Below are 24132 nucleotides of genomic sequence, written 5' to 3'. Positions count from 1 at the left end.
GGGCAAACTCGGTCCTGGAAGACCAGTGTCCTGCAGACTTTAGCTCCAATACTAATCGACGATGCTCCAATACTAATCAAACACACCTGAACATGCTAAAGTGTCTTCAAGATCAATAGAAATCTATAAACAGGTGTGTTTGATTAGAGTTGGAGCTAAAGTCTGCAGGACACCGGCCCTCCAGAAGCGAGCTTGCCCACCCCTGCTCTAGGGGGCAAAAGCTGTTTAAATATAATCAAAAGAAGAAGTTAAAAAAAGAAATAAATTCCGATTTATGTTTATCCGGAATGGTAGATATTTCAAGTGCATTTAATTTACTGAATTTACTGCCATCTTCTGGCGATTATTTGATTTACATTCAATGTGTCTTGTTCTGCTGATGTAATGTCCGCTGGTTGTTTTATATCTTTTAGATGTAAGAAACCACATTAAGCTAAAGAAATTGGAAATCAATCTGAATCAGCTGAAATGAGACAGTTAGGATCAAGTAAAGGCGATCATTTGTTATGTTGTTAAAAACATTTACTAGTCGACTAAATACTTGTTCATCAGCGAAGTATAATAAAACTCATTCCCCAGATAAAAAGCTTTTATAGTACATTTTTTACGTCTTTCTTAAAAGTAAGCTCCTTTTCGCTACACGCGTTCGGCGAGAAATCCAAATGAGGAGGGTAATGTACGCCTGTTGTGCAACTGAAGGAAATATAAAACATAAACCGTCACCTTCGTGACTGTTTCTTATGCGTATCACATACTGTCTCGTTTTTTTGTTGTACATTTATCGGATTCTCGGTAACTCTAAAATAAGCTGTATTTCCATATCGACAAGTCACAGGCAATATCCCGGTCGACATCAAATGGGGCCCTTCCTCATTATAAACCATTTCCTCGCCTTCCAGTCGCTCTCAGTTGTCGGTGAGGCCGGCGGGGCGGATCCCATAATAAATTGGAAGAGAAAATAAAAGCAACACAATCAAAGCTTCGGCTTATTTGCCTCCAAAAAGGATTTATATTCTCCCTTGTGGACATATTGCGCATAAAGGTGAGCACACATTCAGGACTTGATCACTAATGCGAACGTTATACCAGGTTTCTTAATGTCAGGACAGTTTCTAATGAGCGGACAATGGGTTGCTGTGACAGCGTGTAAAGATTTTGCAATGTAGTTTTATGTTACTATACAAATGAGTTTGACTTATAAATTTATACCAGGCAAATGATGGAGTGTTCTCTCCCAGCATATTTCACTATTGTAAAACTGCAAGATTGAGTGTGATGTACGATCGAAAATGAAACCATCGTCGATTCCAGCAACCTACATCACACATGCTTCGACTTTTGATCGTCTTGCAGCCATCCAAATTTTCTATTTCAGCACTTACAATTGGTTTGTTAACACAAGTAAACCTGCCTTTTTCCCTGATTAGATGCCCTCGGCAACAAATGGCACCAGGACTTTGAAGTCTGCCAGCCCAGACTTGGGATCTGCTCCCGGAGCAATGAACCAAATCACAGCCAGCAACCAGCTGACTGGAACCCAGTCAGAGGCAATGAAGCAGGTGATGGTGGTTCTTGAGAAGAAAGTGCGCAATATGGAAAAGAAAAAGGTAAGTTAACAGTTGACGTTACCCTCTTCTTTTTCCAGCCTGTCACGTTAAGCTTAACCAATGCAACCACAGCCATAACGTTACAACGTTAAACAAATTGTCTCTCATACTTAAATCCACTTCACAAACCCAGAATATTTTTATTGCACTAACTTTACGTTGTTTATTTTACAATCTGACTTAACGTTAAGTTTTCAATGATTTCCGTTCTTTAGGGCTTTCGAAGCACAGGGAAATCCGCATAACTGTTATGTATAAACTCCTCAAACGTATACAAAAGCCTCGTTATTTACGCTATTTTGTATTAACCGACATCTTAAATGTACGCTGTCCATGTTGTCTAAAATAATATATATATATATATATATATATATATATATATATATATATATATATATATATATATTTACACACACATATTTAAGATGTTTTTGTACAAGGAACTCAACGTTATAAACCTTATGAACGCTTCTCAAACGCAAAACTATTAACATTTTAAAAAGTACGTTACCAATGTTGTTAAATAGCTTTCGAATGGTCTTGAATCCAATATAAACTAAATAACGTTTGCTAATTTAGTTTTGCCTTTTCACTGTTGTGTCTCTAAGTTAGCTATGCTAACGTTAGCGTTTAAAGTTTTCTTTCTCTCTCTCTCTCTCTCTCTCTCTCTCTCTCTCTTTATAGAGATGTTTACCTTTTCTATACATTTCATAAAACAAGACCAAGTTATTTCCTGAATGTTTTGTCAGTACTGAACGCTGCGTTGCTCACGCACATGGGAGATAAAGCTAACATGGCGTCTCAAAACAGGTTCAGCATGCTAGAAAATATGGGGAACTGTCGGAGAAAGAATGAACGTAAAGGAGCACCTTATGTTTTGGATGGTCTTAGGCTCGAGTGGGTTTGTGGAGATAAGTGGGTCACAGAGATATAGACAGACAGGTGTGTCTTCAGGACACGCAGTAAAGCGCCTTTGGATTCTAGGAGTTTGAGCTCTGCTGGAGAGATTTCTTTTAACTTGATGGTGCTGAGTATTGCTTTTATAATTGTTTGCTACTTGACTTGTTCAGTGCAGAAAGGTGATGTTTTGTTAATGGGATTGATCACTGAATAAAAAGTCCCAGTTATGTAGTCTTAAATCTGTTTGCAGGTTTTAATAAAGCTTTATTCATTACAACACAGAGGGGATGTAACTACCATAAAATGGGGATCAAATGTTACTAAAGCTGTCATTGTTTATAAGGGAATCATTTGCTTAACTAAAGCTGCATTTATGCATATTGTCACATTCATTTAGGATAATTTGTGATTTAATTTAAGTAAATGTGATGGGTTTTATTGTGCAGTTGTTGTAAGTGAACTTGTGCTCTCACACTAACTCTGTTATATTGGATAATCCTCTCACAACCGCATGCTGGAGCTTTCTGGAACAAAGTCCACTGATTTCATCAAAGTTGAATGAAAAAATGACAAGACATTTAAATAAAAATGTTTTATTATTATTTGGGCACAAATCCACATTTTGCTATAGTTTTTGAATTTCAGCATTTAAGACTGTTGTAACAATACTTAAATTTCAGCTTGTAAAATGTATTATAAAACAGCTGATTATTTTAGAACATTTAAATGAACAAATATATAATTTGGGTTTCTAAAAAACCTAATGACCCAAAAAATTTGCAGTAGCGTATACAAATGTTTATTACTTCAATTGTTGTTGTTAGCATTCTAAATTCTGAATATTTATTAAATCAATAGGGTGTGTATGCAGAAGGACTTTATAATTTTCCAGTTACCTGGCTCAAACTCTTCCGGTGAATCAGATGCTATTTACAAAATCAGCATGTTTAAGGTCTATTTTCTTTAAGATACAATGATCTTCACTGCCTGACTTGAATACGATGTGAGGTGGGTATCATAATGTTCAGGAAGCACTGCATTAAAGTAAAATTTTTCACATTTAAGTCTTTAAAATATGAACATTTATTTTACACCAGTATTTTCACTGGAATTTCTGCACTAGCCTGCTAATCCTCACGGGTGCGTATGTGTAAATGGCTTTTTCATCTCATTTTACACCTAAACAACTAAATGAATACCGAAATCTATTTAACTTTATTATATTTAAATTACATTGCAACATTGATGCTGTAAAAGGAACCGTGTAAAATTGAAAGAAGTCAGATTAATCATTCCACAGAAGTGTATTGGTATTGGAAGAAACACTAGCTGTGTATATACCCCATTTAGCTGGACTGATAATGTTTTTTTTTTTTATCATTATCAGTTTTAACTAATTATGAGGTTTGGGAAAAAATACATTTACCATTTAAGATGACTTTGTTAACACATAATTTTAATACAGTGCTTGCTTCTCCTTCTCTTATCTATTGCCTTGTCTTCTTGCAGAGCAAGCTTGATGACTATCAGGCCAGAAGCAGTAAAGGGGAACGTCTCAACCAGGACCAGCTGGTGAGTAAACGATGTACATTTTTGTCGTCCCTGACTTGTCTGTCAGAATTCATGAAATCTGTTCTTGTACTTAATCAAATTAGGAAGCCCTGTCGAAGTACCAGGAAGTAATCCATAACCTCGAGTTTACACGGGAGCTGCAGAAGAGCTTTTTGGCATTGGGTCAAGAAGTGAGTACATGGAAAATTGAATTGGTTGCCTTCATAGCTCGAGGCACCATAGTTTGTTTTTGTGTGTAGAATCCAACCGAAATCCACTGGAATGTTTAAACAGTTTAGTGAGAATGTCTTCTCTTGATAGATCCAGAAAACTGTTAAGAAAGCGGCACGTCGAGAGCAGCTCCAGCGTGAAGAGAGTGAGCAGAAAAGGTTGAAACGGGTTCTGGAGCTGCAGTTCGCCCTTGACCGACTAGGGGATGAAAGTGTGCGGCAGGAGCTGCTGCAAGGGGATGGGGAAACTTCACTACTCACTGAGGGTGACCTTACTTCCTTGGATGAGTTTTACAAGCTTGTGGGGCCTGAACGTGACCAAAACATCAGGTGAAGCACACTTTCATGTCTTGGTGGTTTACACAACTGCAACATGCCTTTATCTGCTATTGAGGGATTGGGGTGCGTTTCAATCTTCTGTGAATGCATTTCCGTCAGAGTGAGGACTTCACATTTGGCAGTCTGTTTTGTGAGCATCTTCAGAGCTATTCTTTATTTATTGACTAATGCCTGTTTATTTACTGAAAGATTTTAAGTACATGATATTTATGTAATATACACTGTGATCAAAATACAGGGTTCCACACAATTATACATTATACATTAAAAATTACACATTTTTAAATATAAAATTCTGTGAACAGACATGCATGGTGAACATCAGATTTGGAAAATGGAATCATAAAGGTTTGCTTGACATGCAAGGTTTGTTCTTTTGTAGAAATGGCGGAGCTTCAGTGTTGCATGTTTGATATTCATGTAGAGCGACTGACTTGTTTTTTTTATTTAAAAGAAAAAAAACGTATTTTTTATTCTAATTTGTGTTTTGAAAATGAAAAACATTAGAAAAATCATAAACATTGAAGCCCCTTGCGCAAGTCATCCTCAATTTAGGCTGAGTTATCCTTTTAAAGGATTGGTTCACTGAAAAGTTCTCGCATCAATAAAGAGTGGAAGTTAACTTTGTATCTGTATTCATAATGCTGTTGTCTCACAGGTTGACTGACCAGTATCAAGAAGCATCGCAACACTTATGGGAACTTTTGGAGGGGAAGGACAAGCCTGTTGCTGGAACAACATGTATGTCAATCCTTTTTTTTTATTAATTTATAAAGAGTTTAAAGATTAATAATAGATTTAGATTTTTGTAATGCTTATCAGTTTTATTTGGGAGGTTTCAAATGGTGCATTCAGTTTGTAAAAAAAAAATATATGTAGAGTTAAGACACAAAATTCTCTAAACGCCTTTTTAATATTTTCTTCAAAAATTATTTTTTTTCTCCAACTCCTGTGTGTGGACTTTACTTTTATAGTGTCAAATAGGTTCTTTTCATTGTCTATAAAGTGAAATAACTGAACATAAATATAGGAGGCTGAGGAAAAAGCTCATTTTAGGTGGGCATTTTAGATTGCATTTAGAGGTTTATGCATCTGAACTCCTTATATATTAAATAAAAACAATCGTCCAGCTGTGATATAAACTTTTCCCTCATCCAGATATATATTTGAGCATGTTCTACATTATATGAATGAAAATATTGTCTTATGAAAGTTACTGTTAGATTATACATTTTAAAAAAAAAAAAAAAAAACTGACCAGCCATTAGTAGCTGTCTTTCAACGTTTTTTTTATTATTATAATTTTTTCCTGCAGTCATTACGGGACTCTAGATTAACATTTGAGGGCACTTGGCTGCCACTAAGCATTACAAATGGTGCAACCAATCGCTGGTTCATTAATATTGTGAAATAAACATGTTTTATTTTTTAAACTCACAATTGACCGACTGTGAGTTGGGATCCACATGTCAATTTATTTTATTCTTATTGTTCTGAGGTGTAATATAATACTTTAATATAACCTAATATAAAGGAAATGTGTGAGATGTAAAAAAATTCACCCCCTCACAGTTGTCATGAAGGGTAATATTAGCTATATGAATCTAAATTGTTCTTTGTACCAGGCTGTAAACACCTTTTTTTTCTGCTGTGAAGTTGACCATTTTAACAGTTGGCTCAATTAAAATTTCTCCATGTGGAGCCAGGACTAGCGAAATTTGCTGCAATGAACTGCAGATTTAGTTACTTCCGTATTGGCTACCCGATAGAGATCGAGAGGTTGCTGCTTGGTGTCAACTAGGACTATGTTCTCAGTTATAGAAATCAAACAGTCATGCAAATGTAAAGGTAGTGATGATTAAAGCTATAATAACCAGCTCGCATATGCCTCACGTTCGTGACTCGTACTGTATCTGAGTTCCACAAGGCCGTTGATTCGCAAACTATGCGTGCTCTGTGTGAACATTTTTAAATATCAGTCAGGTTGTCCAAATGATTGTAACTGGTTTTATAATGGGCGTGCGCCTGTACAGTAGGATCCAGCGAGATTCGGTGGCGTTTCAGTGAACAGCTGTTCACTGTTCCTGTCAGCGAACTCCTCCAATAATGTCCAGCTACAAACCAAACCACCTTTAGATCGATGTGTTTGAAATGTGTTTTACATTTATTTATAATGGATATGAATAGTGGATAAATAGATGAATAGTAGGCAGTCTAAGGGTGCAACTGTGAATCGATTCAGTTGTTCTTAACGGGGATTAAAATTGTTGCATTGATGCTCTTTGTTCTTGGTGCGGTTTGCTTTCACACTGCAAAGTTTCTAAACGGACAAAAAGAGCTAAAACAAGTCACGTGTGAGTAAACTCTCCTCACATTGGTCAGTGTCAGGGTTTGTTTTGCCCGCTCAGCTGTCAGGAGAGGTGGTTGTTTGGTGGTGTTTGAGAAGGTGCGCGCGACGTGGCTGAAGAGTGATGACGGATGCGGTGGGGAGAGTTGAGAAGGATGCGCGATGTATTTGAGGACCGGGAGGGAGATGCGAGATTACCAGAAGATTATCACTCGTTTGCGGGCGTTAGGGAGACTCCCGAAACTTCCCGCCCTACTCATAATTCTCTCTTTATATAGCCGTATGCCTATTACATATCCATAATACACTGTGATATAACCGCGCTCGGATCGTATCACTTTCTCACTGCAATCGATCTGCTCCAGAGGATCCGCTGGAGCCGAGACCACTTCATTCAAGCGATCTCCGAGCGATTTGATTTGGCATGGATCCTAGTGTGATTGCTGGTTTCACATATGCCAAACAAACCGCGCTAATTGGGCAAACGAGACCAGTTTCATACAAAAGTGTAGGTGTGAAAGCACCCTAATGCAAAGCAGCAGCAGTTTTTTTTTATTGCAGGTTTATTTATTGAAGAAAAAGGCCCAAATACTCTGCAGTTATATATATATATATATATATATATATATATATATATATATATATATATATATATATATATATATATATATATATATAAATGAAATAAAGAATTCAGGAGCTTTGAACCTGTCTGACCATTATTGTTTTTAAATGTTAGAATGTATATTATTTTACATTTTATTTATTTATTTATTTATTATTATTGTTATTTTTTAATATAAAATGATGTAGAAAAATAAAAGAATAATAGAATGCAAAAGAAATGTTTTGCTAACAAATAAAGCTTCAAAATGAACTTTTACTCTAGACAGTTTGAGCCTTCAAAAAAAAAAAAAAAAATTCAGAGTGAGGTGGGCCTCGAAGTGAAAAAGGTTGAGAACCCTTGACTTAGAATATCATACAAATTTGCACAAGTGAATCTCTAGTTGTTTGGTGTGTTTTTACACATTCCATGTAGCAACACCAGTACCATTGTTCCTTTCGTTTTGCCTTGTCTGAAGGCTGTGCATGAAACCTTCTGTGCTCTTACTGGGCTTTATGCCCATGCTCACTCAGTAGTGGATGAAATGGCATGATCCATGTCCTGATTTCTGAGTGTTATCTTGCTGCTCTCTAAGGATGCTGAAAGTGGAAAATAACTTGAACAGAGGCGGCTAGTCCATAAATCAAACCTGAGAGTTTGAGACATGGCTGTTCTAATGTTTTTTCATTTTATGTCCAGTTACAAGCACATCAGTATTGTGTTATGTATTTTAGTCATTAGAAATATAAATATTTTATTAACTACAGAAGCTTTGCCTTACAATGCCTCCAGTCTCTAGCACTTTTCTTCGGTGGTATTCATTGGCAGATCATGTGGCTCAGGCCATATAAATGAATCAGTTTGCTCCGCATCAGCTGGTCTTGAATTGTGCTGGATGATGATCGTTTACAACGTTTAGGCCTTTCAGCAAATCTGTGCTTAAACTTTTTTGTTTTCTGTTTTAATTGAATACGTTTATGCTGCAAGGATGCATTAAAGTTGCCATTTAAAATGTTTATAATGTAATGCAAGATTTAAAATTTTTACTTTATGAATTGAAACAATTTGTATCATATAATAAAAAAATTATGAATGGTCAATCTTTTTTTTTTTATTACCGCATATTTGGTCAAAAACAAAGCTTTGGTGATGGGGTGTTAAATGTTTGTCATCTAGGTTTAATTTATATTTTTTTTGTTAGCTGATGTATAAAATATCACTTTTTCTTTTTTTTAAACTAACAGCAAGCAGTCCTTATAGACCTTTGTCTAAATTCTCTCTTTGTGTCTTAGATAAAGCTCTGAATGAGACATTGGAGCGGGTTTTGCAGAGCGGCTACTTTGACCGAGTGCAGGCTCATCAGAATGGAGTTTGTGTGGAGGAAGAGGAGGTGGAGGAGCAGGCGGCTCCAGTGGAAGCACCTGAACCAGAGGAACAGCCTCATGACACGGGTATTACTTCTCACTCATTTCATATTTCTCATCTTTCTAAAACTTCTACAGTTCACACTGAATTCTGAGATGTTGCCTTTTGTCTTCTAGCAGAGGGTGAGATAACGGAAGAGTATCCAGAACCCATTCCAATTGAGACAACAGAGGTGAGACCTGTTGGGTGGACACAGGCCTTGTGAAATGCAAGCTTTAAGGCTCTCATTCAAGGAATCCATTTACTGGATGTTTTAATGTGGGAATTTATTATACAGTGAAATTAAACCTTCTTAATCCAATCAACTTAAACCATGTTTGAATGAACACAATTTATTTTAAAAAGCAGAAATACCTGTTACTGCATGCCTGAAACTGCACTGTGCAACTTTCCGTCCCTAACCTTCTGGAGATGAGAGCTGGTTTCAGATTTATGTAAAAAACATTGTTACTCGACATTTGACCCAATATAAAAATCTACTTTACTGACTATCCTTTTTTTCTTTGGTCTGTGCAATGTTAATGTAAGTTTGTATCTTGTTTGTTGTTTGAATCAATTATCATTAGCTGAAATAAAAAATCTAACAAATGTATTTCAGATAGTAGTAAAAAGACTAAACTAGTAAAAAATACTTTACAAATTAAGAGATGACCTAACACAAAATATTAATAAAAATGGTTATGATCTTGTTTCTAAAGCATTACTTGTTTGTTTGTGAATGTGTTCAGTGTAACTGTGAAAACTGAACTATAGACCTTTCACAACAGTTGACCTTGGAGTGAAAATGACTGTGAATGAACCTTATGTCTAACCCTATTATCTGGAGGGTACAGTTTAAGTTCCATCTCTTCCTAATTACCTATAATGTTCTTTACCTTGCTCTTGTTCTCTCCAGTTTGTAAATAGGCAGTTTGTTTCGGAGAGCACGTATAGTACTGGTGAAAAGGAGCAAAGAGAAGACTGGAGCATGGAACCTGAGGTAACTTGAGGACCCCACCCTCACATCTCATAGTAAAGAAAAGATGATATTATGCAGCTTCTGTTTCTAATCCGCTAGATTAAAACGTGGTTTTCTTTGGTGCATATGCAGGTGGTGAACTCAATACTGCAGCCGGTTCAGGCTGCCCCCATTCCTGTCGTCCCAGAACCTCATCCACTGCCCACAGTAACTCCAACACCCCCCTCAGACCCTGTCTGCAGACAGCAGGTGGTTCAGGACCTCATGGCACAGATGCAGGGACCATACAACTTTATGCAGGTAGGCATAAACAACACTGATGTTGGTGATGCTAAGTTATATTAAGCACCAGACTTAGAATAGTTTTGTCCGTGATGATTTACTCGCCCGCTCTAGATTATTCATGGGATGCTTGTCACCTCACATTTTTTCCACATATACTGTTTTTTTTTTTAAGATGAGGCAAAAAAGGGTTAGATCAGGAAGGAAGCTCTGGCCATGTTTGGATGTAGTCTGTCGCACTAGCAGGAAACATTGCAAAATAAAACTATTTACTAATGGCGTATGTTTGTATGCACAATATAAATGCTCTTCTTTTTCCTCAGGACTCCATGCTTGATTTTGATGGCCAGTCTCTTGATCCGGCTATTGTATCAGCACAACCTATGAAGCCAGTCAGTATGGAGATGCCACCAATGGTGTGTCAACCAGGTATGTTTCTATTTGCACCACATGGCCCTGCAATTTGCATATTAGGTTGTTGTGTTTGTGCTTGTTTCTAATCAACCGAAGCTTGTTGGCCTTTTGATTTCTAAACTTGCAGCTCACCCGGAGACTCATCTAGCACAGCCTCCAGCTGTTGGCGTTCAGCCAGAACCCACGCAAGTGAGTGTTGCGAAGTTCTGCAAAATGTTGCAAAATAAGTTTTCTCAGCACTCTGGAAAAAAGTTTACTTAATCAGTTTAAAGATTCGCAAATGTGTTTTCTCTGCAGATACCTATGGTTTCTCCTTCACCAGAAACCTTCTCCACACCGCCACCGATGTATCAGTCCCCTCACACAGCTGATCCCAGACCACAGACAGGCTCGATTGACCCAATTCAGGTAAGCCTTTAACTGAGTAAATTCAATGAAATGATCTTCAGTTGATTCTTGCTGTGTGTGATATGAGCTTTCTTCTACTGCCCTACAAATGCAAAGTGCAGTACTATGGAAACATTACAACCAAAGACTGTAGGATTCAAAAGACGTGCCGCTTGTGTAGATACGAGTGTGGGAAAAGGATGATTTTAAAATAAAACTCCAGACTACAGTTTTAAATGTATAAAATAGGTTTTATTTTACTTGAATATTTGAGCATGTTAATAATGTCTTACTAAAACTTGATTTTATAGACATTTTACATTTTTTCCAGCTTTTTAAAACCTTGTTTTGCCTTCAGATTGCTTAAAATAAGTTTTAAAATCACTAATTACTGCTTATAAACAGCAGCTGTTACGGTTGCTAGGTTACGAGATCCGTCCTCTGTAGGCTAGATCAGTGGTCCCCAACCTTTTTATCACCGCGGACCGGTTAACGTTTGTCAATTTTATAAGGGACCAGTGTGGGGGGGTCTTCAAGTGAACACAGCTGCTGCGCTCATGCATCCTGGTTAATCGTGAACAACTCAGCATGCGCTAGTTGCACTATAGCAGTCTGATTATGTTTCAATCAAGGTTTATATGCATCAAATACATAACATCTGTGCCAAACAACTCAACTGACGAACATATTAACAATAATACAACCGTATAGCCGAATTAAATGTATGTATTGGCATGTTACAGCCCTAATGAGTATGATTATGTGAAACTCCATATAGATGCATATTGCAATGATTTCGGGTACTTACTTAGCGATGCACGCACACATATATGCACAGTCCTTAAATGCTCTGCTGACTTGGACTCTATAATACCTGTTTTATAACAATCGTTCTAGCGATCGTTCTTCCCACTCTGTGGTGGATTTTGGCATAGTCGATTTCACCTGAGATGGCGGGGGTGAGTGGAAGAAACCAAGTCGCGGGGGGAATATTTTCTACAGAAATAATTTATGATTTCTTATGTGGCCCGGTACCACTTGTTCCACGGACCGGTACCGATCCACGGCCCGGTGGTTGGTGACCACTGGGCTAGATGGTCTCATTTCAAAACGCTCTGTTTGGCCTGTACGTACCTCGAAGGACTCCATTTTGAAGTCTGCATCGACACCGCTAATGTCTGCTTGTCTCCTTAAAAAAACAACTTCTGCAGACCTTCATAATGCAGTCACAAAATTATTGATCAGTAATCCATTCATGAGGATATTTGGTTTGTTTTTAACTTTAATTTTAAATATTTATGTTTTTCGAACATTGTTTAAACGACTTCATGCATCACTCAAAATTGAAAAGTTCTTTTCATTTATTTATTTTTATCTAGTAATATTGCCCACCTTTGTATTTTAATCTACCTAAATGTGCACTTAATTATCAAATGTATTTGTGAAATTATCCAAAAATTGCTTTTCCTCTGTAGGCCTCCATGCCCTTGACAGAACAAACTCCTTCATCTGCAACGCTTCCTCCTGCCTCCCAAACCCAGGTGATCCCAAAACCCTTGCACAGCAGCGGCATCAATGTCAACGCAGCCCCATTCCAGTCCATGCAAACGGTAACAAACCTGAAAGCTGTTTTTAAAAAAAATGAAACTTGTCAAATCAGGATCGCTCCTTAATGTTGTGATTAATCTAATATTGCTACAGATTTGCAGAAAAGTCTCATCGGCTGCTAAAACTATAAAATATTAATTACAGGGGATTTTGCTGAGGATCAAGTGGTATAGAGAACTATGAAACTTTACATTGAGATGTATAAGATATAATTGAATTATAGAGGGTTTGCATATCCATTTTATTCTTTAACTCTTATATTTAATGTTAACTTTTATCCTCAATCTGTTTTTCCTGAAAGGTGTTCAATCTGAATGCTCCTGTCCCACCAGCTAATGATACAGACTCCATAAAGCAGGCCAGCCAATATCAGAATAGCTACAGTCAGGGCTTTAATAGCCAGACACAGCTTCCTGTGGAGCAAACAGACCTGCCGCCAGAGCAGCTCCAGGCTGGTGAGGAGAAGATGCACATCATATTTCACATAACCACAATATAATCCTGTAAATCTGCACTGCTCAAATGGAAGCAATATATAGGCTTGCATAATATCTACTGTGGCAATAGAAACTGTTAGAGTAACCATAATAAATTTGATGCGTTATGCTCTGTATACATTTATTTTCATACTCATTTATAATATTTATAGTAATAGTTGTTAAGTTGTAACCACCATTGTTTATACATATTTCTTTGATAATGTCATCAATAGTTACTATTAATATTAAATGACGATGATTACTCTAGTAACAGTTACTTAACTAAGCTATTTTATCCTTGTTTTAACAGTAGTTGGTGCCTTCCATTCTCAAGATCAGTCTCTCCAGAACTCAGCTGCTCATCAGGTCATGTCTCAGCAGCAGGCAGGTGTTCAGGGCAATGGCTTCGGTCGCCAGGCTCAGTCCTTCTACAACAGCAGAGGCATGTCTCGTGGCGGCCCCCGCAACTCACGCGGCATCATTAACGGCTACAGAGGACCATCCAATGGCTTCAGAGGTACACAAACACATGCGTTAGTAGGGAGTTCAGTTCACACTTATTCCCTGCATCGATCATAGTTTAAATTAGTTATTGATTATTCATTACTAGGGATATAACGGTATCAGAATTTCACGGTACGATAATACCTCGGTATGAATGGCACGGTACGGTATTTATTGAATAATTTACAGGAAAAACAAAATTAATGAAAAGACTCGAAAAAAGTGCCAAAAGTGTTTATTTACCTTAGCACTGAACATATTAATGACATACAAATTATCTGTAAGTTTCGAAACAGGAACTTCAATTTTCCAATTTTAATAACAAAAAACTATTAAACCATGTAAAAAAAATAAAGTTTCAATTTAGTATTGTTGAAAACTCATCACATTCAAAGTTTAATCACTCACTCACTTAGATAGAGATGGGTTTTTTAGGAAAAATGATCATATAACTATAATCTGGTAAAAGCTGGGATCTCTAGGCATGTCCCCTGCAACAGAAAAAAAAAAAACCCTCATTTGGGACTGAGGTTTCTGGGACAGAGAGATATGATTTAGCCAAGGTTGACAGCAGTGGGTAACGTTGTGCATTGTCTTTCCACCACTTGAGAGGACAAGCCATGAGTGAGATCGAGGTCTCTTTGCGGTACAAGTCAATGTCTGCATCAATCTAACAAGTGTGCTGTGTTCTGCAGTCCCCATGACTGTTTTTAGTCGTATTCCCCGACTAATATATCACCACAATCTGGGAGTGCCTGCATACCGTTTTTTTCTTTGTCACCTTTTCTCCTTTTTCGTATCTTTTTAGAAAATAACCGAAATGCTTCCACACATCCGATTTAAAACCCGCTTTAGGTTCGATCATTTCCAGCTCTTTTTCTTCCCCGCTACTAGCGACACACTCCATTTCAGCATTACTGGAGCTGTAGTGACAACAGACCGCAAAGGATGATGGCCACGCCTAGGCCTCCCGTACCTCCTTGCTTCATTCGTCTAAGCAAACTTTTCTCAGAAATATAGTTTTGAGTCATGCGCCTACGGTAATATTGAAAAAAATTACTGTTGTGGTATGACGGTATTTACAATATTGTTACATCCCTATTCATTACCTTTTATTTAAGAGGTCTCAGTGACAAATTGTCACAGACATTACAGGATCTGCAAAGGACACCCAAAATGCAAGTATCCTTGTCAAAGGATTTAAAAAATTATACAAATAACTAGGCTTGGGCGGTGTCCAAATTTTGAGACCGTCAAACCGCCTCCATATTTTACCCCGGTATCCGGTATTACCGGCGTAATAAAAAAAAAATTATGACGTAAGGCTCAGACAGCGTCACCAAACTGTTGGCTTGAGCCTAAACCATTCAGAAACTGAATACCTTCTATGCGACCTGAGAGAGAGAGAGAGAGAGAGAGAGAGAGAGAGAGAGAGAGAGAGAGAGAGAGAGAGAGAGAGAGAGAGAGAGAGAGAGAGAGAGAGAGAGAGAGAGAGAGAGAGAGAGAGAGAGAGAGAGAGAGAGAGAGAGAGAGAGAGAGAGAGAGAGAGAGAGAGAGAGAGAGAGAGAGAGAGAGAGAGAGAGAGAGAGAGAGAGAGAGAGAGAGAGAGAGAGAGAGAGAGAGAGAGAGAGAGAGAGAGAGAGAGAGAGAGAGAGAGAGAGAGAGAGAGAGAGAGAGAGAGAGACTTTCTCTGTCTTACACAAACACACACACCTCTCCCGCGATTTATTCAGAAATTTACTCCCACACCGTAAGAAATCTGGCCGGCTCCCGCGGGAATGCAGAGAGCTGTAATCGGGCCATAAAAATTATACCCGATAGGTCCCGAGTCCGACACGTACATTTTGATTGACAGCTTTATAAAGCCAGAGCCCTTACAGCTCTAATGCATTTTTTTCAAGAATGAGTCATTTATATGTTTTAACAGCATTTATTCGTAACAAACGTAGACTATATCCCACTTGAAAGTTGGAACAAAGAAATAAAATAAGTCCTCTGTAACATCGTAACATCTCAGCACTCTATAGGTCTACATGCACTTAGCCTTTAAATTGGCCAACACACCAATGAAAAGAAATCTTGCTTAACAAATCAAATAAACTCTAAATGATGACGGGTATTTTGGCAGTAACTAAATTGAAGCTGAATATTAAAAGAATAATGCCACCATTAGTCTGTATACTCTGTCTACATTATGATTATATGGTTTAATTAATATTTATTTATAATTTAAAACCCTTTACTCACCAAGATTAGGCTACGTGTGTTTGTGGAGGAACATTATTAAATCCACTGGCTTTAGTGCAGTCTTGCGCTCATGTGCGTCCAGCAGCTGAACACCGTTTCACTGCTACTGCTACAGGCCGAGATGCAGAGTTCTGATCTGGCTGATTTTGCAAGTTTTAGGTAGGATTGTTTATTCATCTTATACCAGTCAGGAACATCCATTTAATTTTCCATGACCGTAGTTTCAGGGTAGCGAGTGGCCTCGTCATTTTACCTGTCAGCTTGCGGTTTAGGGTTCTACCGTAATACGCAGTGTATGAGCGACCGCTAAATACCTGCGGCTGGAATAACCGCTCTTTCTGACTGGCTTGACCGCCGTCAAAATTCTCTTTTTTTACTACTTCGTCATAATTTGCTTCACCTTTGCAGGGATGGATTTTAATGCAGGGATTTGGATTTTTTCGGGTCTCGCCGGGTTCGGGCAAAGATCTTCAGCTCTAATGCAGACCTCTCGTTCATATTAACCACGTCTCCCTTCTGTTCAGTCTAAACTGCCAAACTGCAGGACACTTTGAAGCGCGACACGTCACGTCTCCCTGTCCCTCTCTCCCTCTCCCCCTCTCCCCCTCCCTCTTCCTCTATCTCTCTCCTCCACACTGTCCCGTGATGACAACCACACACACGTTTTTTAGGCATTAAATAAAGGATATTTAATACTTTATGACGGTATAACGGTATTGAAACTGACACCGTTGCTATTTTTAGATCCCGCGGTATACCATAATACCGTAATATCGCCCAAGCCTACAAATAACAGCTAGTAGGTTCGGTAAAGAAATCAGTGATTGATTTCATAGATTCATTTAATGATTAAGTGGAATGACTACAGCTTACGGTGTCCTGGACTTGTGTCAAAAAACTAGTGGAGATGAAACTAGTGTTATGTTGGCTGCATCTGTTCCTGGTTGGCCGCAACTTTTAGGCTATTAATTAAATGGTGTTTTTTTTTTTGTCAATGTTTAGCCTCCATTAATGCATTCAATGTAAAGATGCACAATTAAACATTAAAAAAATCGCGATCTCAATTAAAACAGACACAACATAAATTATAATTAATGATTTGCATATGTTTATTAACCCCGCGAAGCGCTGCATTCAAATCTATGTTTGATTAAGAGAGATTAACTTTTGATATTTATTTTCAATTAGTTACAAAAACTTAAATTATACAGAAGTACAGGGATAACAGTTTATTGTTCAGATATAAACACTGTTTATGGTAGAGATTAAAATCACCATTTAATGGAACTTGACGCTGGTGAATGTTGTAGCAATTACGTTGTCACACACGACAACCATAAATTTTGTCACTGAATAGGTTTTCAAAAATGATCCACCTATTATGAAACGTTAAGTTTTATGTGTGAACTGTGTTGTAAAAAAAATAAATGAGTAAAAAGAAGAGAACCCAGTCCAGGAGACTCGAAACAAGCAGAATTCCTTTATTGAGACGTGTTGGTTAATCTGCAGTCATACAGCGTCTTTAAGATGTCCATGTGTCTGCAAGAGCCTACTAGAGGTCCGCAGTCTGCAAGTTCTTTCACAAGTCTCTCACAAGTCTCACACAAGTCTAATTTAAGACAAAGATTTCATGGCTATATTGTGTTCTTAGGAGGAGGGGATATGGCTAAACAAAGCATGCAAATTCAGTATTGGAGTCAGCATTGCATAGGTGTTAAAAAACGGCCCAGCTACTGACCACACAAATTAATCAACATAGGGTTTCTGTAGCATAAAAGCAACACCCGAAGACAAAGACAGAGTCGTTTAAAGCATTTGCATCACTGGCTTAGCCTGTAGTCAGAAAGATAAAGGTTAAATGTCCCTCCAAGCTGGGATGTTAATGAAATCATATAATTAAAAACCAAAGAATATAACTTTTCAGTTATACGTAGATTATTGTTCATTTGGAATTAGTTGATAGAAATTTATATTTCCACAACTGTTAAATCGTTATATATATTATAAAATAAAAAAAATGTTTTACAATATGTAAGATTTTTATATTAACATTATCAGCAACAGTAGCAAAGATAATTTTTGTATTTGAATATTTTCCTTTTTTTTCAGCAGTTTTTTTTTCTTCATATTAATAAAATTACATGTTCAAGTTTTGTTAAAACCAATGGTTTTTGCAGTAATTTTTTTTTTTCTAAATGAAAAGCAATTGATAGTGTGATTTTAAAAATGAGATTTGTGACTGTTGACACCACTAATATTATCTGTAGATAAGACATCACTGACATTTTGTTACTATAGGGCACAGGTGTCAAACTCCTTAAGGGCCTCAGCTCTGCACAGTTTACTTCCAAACCCTAATTAAACTGATCAAACTAGTAGAGTCCTTCAGGCTTGTTTGAAAGCTACAGGCAAGTGTGTTGAAGCAGGTTTGAAACTAAACTGTGCAGGGCTGCGGCCCTCCAGAAACTGAGTTTGACACCCCTGCCGTAGGGGTTTAATTATAACACAGTTTTGAAAGTGCTGAAAATGGTCATAGAAGTTGCCTGATTTATGTCATTTCAGAGGTTTTCTTGACTTATACCAATTTGTTTGCAGTTACACCTCAGAATGAGAGTAGGGGAAGCTTTTCAAGTTGAGTTGGAAAATCCAGGCAGAAACTTCCAAAATAGCTGAGTGTAAAAGGTTAAGAAATGGATTCAAGTGACAGCTTGGTGTGTCCTGGCCTCAATCTGCTCTTATGTGGATATACTGGTGCTTACTTGTATTTATCGGAGCTAATCATTTGTTTCTGGGCATAGCTATTGTGCATATTAAGACTGCTCTGGAGAATGTGAAAAGCCAGTGTCCAGTCCATGATGTATTAAACACTATTCAGTTTATCTGTCTTTACTGTCCTCGCATGGATAACATTTCAGTATTTGTACATTACATCTTCATGAGGTAAATGTGTACCGGTTGAGTTAAATGACCTGCCAAACTGTTTCAGATGATTTAAAGATCTGATCAAACTGTGCACATTGGATACAACACACAATATAGAATTTGGAAAGTTTTTATAAACTTAATTGTACTCCTCTATCTGCTGTACATGTTTTGCTTGTAATGTTGCCATTCTTAGTTTATAGATGTTTATTATTGTATTCCTGATCAGCATTTGTTTATTTATTTCAGGTGGTTATGAAGGTTATCGGCCACCATTCTCCAACTCTGCCAACCCTGGATATGGACAAACACAGTTCAGTACACCGCGCGACTATTCTGGCAGCAACTATCAGCGGGTATGAATGAGTAGAATACTTTGATACTTGATGCAATGAATTGTGATGCAATGAATTTGATATTTGTATAACAATCTTTTTTTTTTTTTTCTTTTTTTCTTTTTTTTAAGTAGTCATATTATGGCTGTACTGGAGAACTGACCATATTTAGTTTTTCTGTGATGTGTGTATAAACAGTCTTTGAAAAATAGCTATTTTTATATACATTTATATATATATTTTTTTATATATATATATATATATATATATATATATATATATATATATATATATATATATATATATATATATAATTTTTTTTTATTTTTTTTTTTTAAATCTGGTTAATGAGTTATTACACAGTGAGTGGGTCTTTCTTTTGTTTTTATATATATATTTATATTCTCTTGATTAAGTAAAAATAAGATAAATGGAAGTCTTTCTTTATCTCCATCTCCTTTTTTTCCCCTGTTTAATTTAACATTTGTTAAAGTATTACATTCCTTCAGCCCTTTTTGTTATTAGTTTGGAAATATGTTCTTTGTAGGGATGCATCGATACCATTTTTTTAATCTGATACCAAAATTCTGAGTATCGACCAATATAGACACGGTCCTGATACTGTGTCTGTTTTTTTTTTTTTTTTTTTTTTTTTTTGACACGGCACAATCCAACTAAAAACAATGTGTGCTGTAAACTAGACTACATTATTTGAGCATTCATTAGGACATTGATATGATCTGTTGTGGTCCAGCTTGTTTCCTTTTTTAATATAAAGGCTACCACTGTTGACCCTAATCAAAACAAACTGGTCTGTTAAATAAAGCATTAATATAAATAAAAGTAGAGTAGCCTTTTATTAGGCTAAATTTTTTGTTAATGACAATTCATATTGCGCCCCTCAGTTTCAATTTTATTAATTCAATAAACTTCTTTGACCACAATTAGACAAACTTTTACAAACTATTCGCAGCACAGAAAGTATTCCCCTCGGAAGAATAAACTCCATCGGAAGGATGAGAAAACAGAAACTTTTATTATTACAAAATCAATTAACAGAACTGCGCACGTCGTGTCTGTGCAGCCGGTGAGTGAGTGAAGTGCTTGATGGATCACTGAGATGCGGCACGCAGCTCTCCGGGATCTGCGGACACCTTTAAAACTTAGCAGCACAAAGGCGAGAAATCAGTGCATTGAGGATCTGTCCAATGTATTATTGAGCCTTTTCTCATTTATAATTTTCAGGTAGTCCTACTTGAAGAGCAGGTAATAGCCTAACTCTCTACTCCAGTGTTGCGAATGCAATCTGCTGATCTAAGACACAGCGCAACATGATTTAGAAATAGCAATGAACTCCTTGCTGCAGGTCAAAATGAATCCATTTAATGCAAAACTAAATGCATTTCTCCACCTATTTATAACAGAAACCAATGGTCTTGGAGAGTTTTTCGTGTTGTCATAAATGCGACACACAGCTTGAACTTTGAATGAATGGAGAATGACTGACCGGCGCAGCTGCGGGAAGCTGAACTCAACATGAATTTAACCTCTTGAATATTTATCTGTACTTCACATAAGCTATTGACCTTATTCTCAAATGCGAAAGTGCGCCTGTTTTCGCGATTGTCTTAGAACTTCCGTTTCAGTCGCCTATGGGCGAAATGACTAGGAATATTAAACGGCAAAAAACGGTCAAACTATTTGCTCTACAAACAAATGTTTGCATGACTATACAGACCAAGTAGAATAATACAACAAGGAAATATCAGTTTGCAACATCAAACAACGAAACGAGCAGTTTTTAATGTCTAAAAATGAATGGAAGTGAATGAGACCGGAAGTCTCGTGCCAAAAAGATTCAAATGGCAGCGCCCGCTCGTCGGCGGAGAATAAGGTCAATAGCAGGGGTCACCAACCCTGTTCCTGGAGAGCTACCTTCCTGCAGATTTTAGTTGCAACCCTGACCAAACACACCTGTTTGTAATTATCAAGTGCTGCTTTAGGTACTATTAATTGGTTCAGGTGTGTTTGATCAGGGTTGGGACTGAATTCTGCTGGAAGGTAGCTCTCCAGGAACAGGGTTGGTGACCCCTGAGCTATAGAAAAGCTTCAGAAGGCCTACATGACAACTTTCTAGTGCCTCTAATCGGCTGCCTTCATGGCATTTGTTGGCATATAAATTACACCTAATGTAGCACATGCATAAGATCGGATTTTGATCCAACTGGCCAATACCCGATCCTGCAAAAATATGCAGTATCAAACCGATATCCGATCCAAATATCGAGATCGGTGCATCTCTAATTCTTTGTTGTCTTAGATCATCTTAATGTTTTTGTTACCAATTTAATATGAAGCTCAGTACATCGTTCATGAAATGTATGCAAATCATGACATCATTTGTGTCAATAGTGAAAGGCACTCTGACAGTGGAAGCATATCTATTTGTTTAATTTAGTAATTACTTAACGGATCACTTCCTTTTGGCCTGAGTTTTTAAAAATCTGACATTGCTTTCAATTTTGTTTATTATTTTTGGCAACCCCCTCTGTGTTTTGTGCATCCTCCCTACAGCACACTTTCTTATTCGTATTCTCTCTAATGTTCTGCGTCTCTCCTCAGGACGGTTACCAGCCGAACTACAAGCGTGGCTCTGGCCAAGGGACTCGCGGGGTCTCTCGAGGAAGCGCTCCAGCCATGCGCTCTTAAGCCTTGTCAACCTTTCATCTGGACCACAATGAACATTCGGATACTCAAGTGCAAATGTCCTGGCTCTCTTTCCCCCTCTCTTCGCCATGGAATCCATCAAGCAAATATCAATTTGACATGTTAAAATTGAGAAGTTCAAGCTGAAAACTGTCAATTTTAAAGTTTCCCTGTGTTTCTAACAGATATACCTGTGAACTTGAAAGACTTAATTTATTTTTGTTGGTTTTTTTTTGTATGAAATAAAACCTAAACCTGCTACAGCTGGTCCAAAAAAATGGGAGTTTTGTTTCTGCCCCTCTGTTTTTGTTCACACCAATTTGTTCTGGTTTTAAAAATCGCTTCTTTTGGTACATTTTAACGATTCTCCCAGATTCACGGTTTGTAAAGTGATATTGCTTCAAGTTTCAATAAAGATGTGTTGCAGTAACTCTTGTATGCTTTGCTTTTGATGTGTTTTCCAAAGTCTATTAAGCCACACATAATGCTATTGTTAATCCGTTTTGCCAGTGTTTCTGATGCAATGAATTCCTAACTATAGTCATACTAAGGACTCAGTTTTTATTGCATCTATGTAGTTTCTTGAATGAAAACCCTATATACACAGTGGGTAAAATAAGTATTGAGCATTTCATTCTTTGTCTCAGGAAAATATATTTGTAATGGTGCTGCTGACTTGGAATTTTCACCAGAACTCAGGGACAACCAAAGAAATCCAAACATGCAAGGAAAACGAAACTAACTAGTTTAGAAATTGAGTTGAGTAATAAATGAAGTGACAGGGGAAAGCGTTGAACACATGAAGAACAGGAGGTGTAAAAAGGCATAGAAAGCTCAAACAGCAGCTGAAATTCAGCAGCGCTCCCCCTACAGCAGTGTAAAGCAATGTTTGCTCCTTTAATCTAACATTTCAGCAAGAAAATGATCCCAAACACAGCTAAGAAACTATTAACTGGTTTCAGAAAAAAAAATAAAGCCTCTAGAATGGTCCAGCCAATCGTGTGACTTAAATTCAACAGAGATTGAAAACTAAAGTTCAGAGTTACATAAATATATAAATATTTCCTAAATTATGTTTAACAGAGCAAGGAAAATTTCACAGCATGTCTGATAATATTTTTTCTTCTAAAGAAAGTCTTATTCGTTTTATTTCGACTAGAATAAAAGCAGTTTTAAATTTTTTTAAACACCATTTTAGGGACAAAATTATTAGCCCCTTTAAGCTATATTTTTTCTCGATAGTCTACAGAACGAACCATCGCTATACAATAACTTGCCTAATTACCCTAACCTGCCTAGTTAACTAACCTAATTAACCTAGTTAAGCCTTTAAATGTCACTTTAAGCTGTATAGAAGTGTCTTGAAAAATATCTAGTCAAATATTATTTACAGTCATCATGGTAAATATAAAATAAGTCCATTATTAGAAATGAATTATTGAAACTATTATGATTAGAAATGTGTTCTCTCCGTTAAAAAAAAATTGGTGAAAAAATAAACAAGCAGTCTAATATTTCAGGGGGGCTAATAATTCTGACTTCAATATATATATATATATATATATATATATATATATATATATATATATATATATATATATATATATATATATATATATATATATTTCACACACACACACACACAATTATGATTATGAATAGATTTGTTTCAATCCAATTTCATTTGTGTAGTCTCTTTAGCAAGTTTATCATAAAACGGTTCATTGATTTTTAACATTTTAAAAATTAAATAGTTTATTTTTTTATTCTAACATGCTTTTTTTTAACAGATCGGCACACCTATTTTGCTGAGAGGGGTCTGGATGCAGACCTGGTGCAGAGCAAGCTGTACTGCATCCACTGCTTTTTAATGCGCTCACCTAACCCCACCCCTAACCTTAACGTTACCCGTCACATTGTCGTCCCTTACTGTATTAACTGTATAAAATGGGGTTCTGCATAAGCTTCCCTAGCGTGGAAAGGCTCTGCGTTCTGTGTTTGCTCTTCAATGCTACCTTTAACTTTAAAAATGAGACATTGATTTATAAAACAAAAGTTATATTTTTCTATAGGGATTCGTTCAAGGTATGCAGTGAGAAATGTGTGTATTAATAAACAAATACCTTTAGTACATTTTAAAAGTTTCATTTATTTTGTAAATTACACTGTCATCCAATAAATCTACAGAAGGACTAAGTACAAATCCCAGTGATTACCTGATGAATCGTTGCTATATGTTGGGGGGAGGGACTTTGGTTGGTCCACCCGAAGTGTTAATTAAAATAAA

At 36.9% G+C, this 24132-nt stretch overlaps 1 protein-coding gene across 4 annotated transcripts; it reads left to right on the top strand.

The window, feature by feature from the left end:
- Positions 1-904: 904 nt before the first annotated feature.
- Positions 905-22275, top strand: caprin1b (cell cycle associated protein 1b). 4 transcript variants are annotated; one of them, XM_087291839.1, is made up of 18 exons: positions 905-1042; positions 1428-1607; positions 4017-4079; positions 4163-4249; positions 4380-4618; positions 5286-5368; positions 8871-9029; positions 9123-9175; positions 9899-9982; positions 10094-10261; positions 10567-10672; positions 10785-10846; positions 10955-11065; positions 12520-12654; positions 12954-13107; positions 13445-13648; positions 19054-19160; positions 21762-22275. In XM_087291839.1, exons 2-18 carry the CDS (start codon positions 1428-1430, stop codon positions 21846-21848), a joined length of 2082 nt encoding a protein of 693 aa, XP_087147965.1. In that variant the 5' UTR covers positions 905-1042; the 3' UTR covers positions 21849-22275.
- The last annotated feature ends 1857 nt before the right edge of the window (positions 22276-24132 follow it).

This window comes from Danio rerio, chromosome 18 (assembly GCF_052040795.2).
Source record: "Danio rerio strain M-AB ecotype USA chromosome 18, GRCz13ab, whole genome shotgun sequence".
Classification (NCBI taxonomy): Eukaryota; Metazoa; Chordata; class Actinopteri; order Cypriniformes; family Danionidae; genus Danio; species Danio rerio.
Note: the sequence above shows the minus strand (reverse complement) of the source record. Positions and strands in the feature narration are given on the sequence as shown.

Coding starts and splice junctions, on each gene's coding strand:
- caprin1b (XM_087291837.1), top strand. CDS start 1,428: ATGCCCTCGGCAACAAATGGCACCAGGACTTTGAAGTCTGCCAGCCCA. Junction 9,176..9,898: donor TTCCAATTGAGACAACAGAG/GTGAGACCTGTT, acceptor TGTTCTCTCCAG/TTTGTAAATAGGCAGTTTGT. Junction 13,649..19,053: donor ACCATCCAATGGCTTCAGAG/GTACACAAACAC, acceptor TATTTATTTCAG/GTGGTTATGAAGGTTATCGG.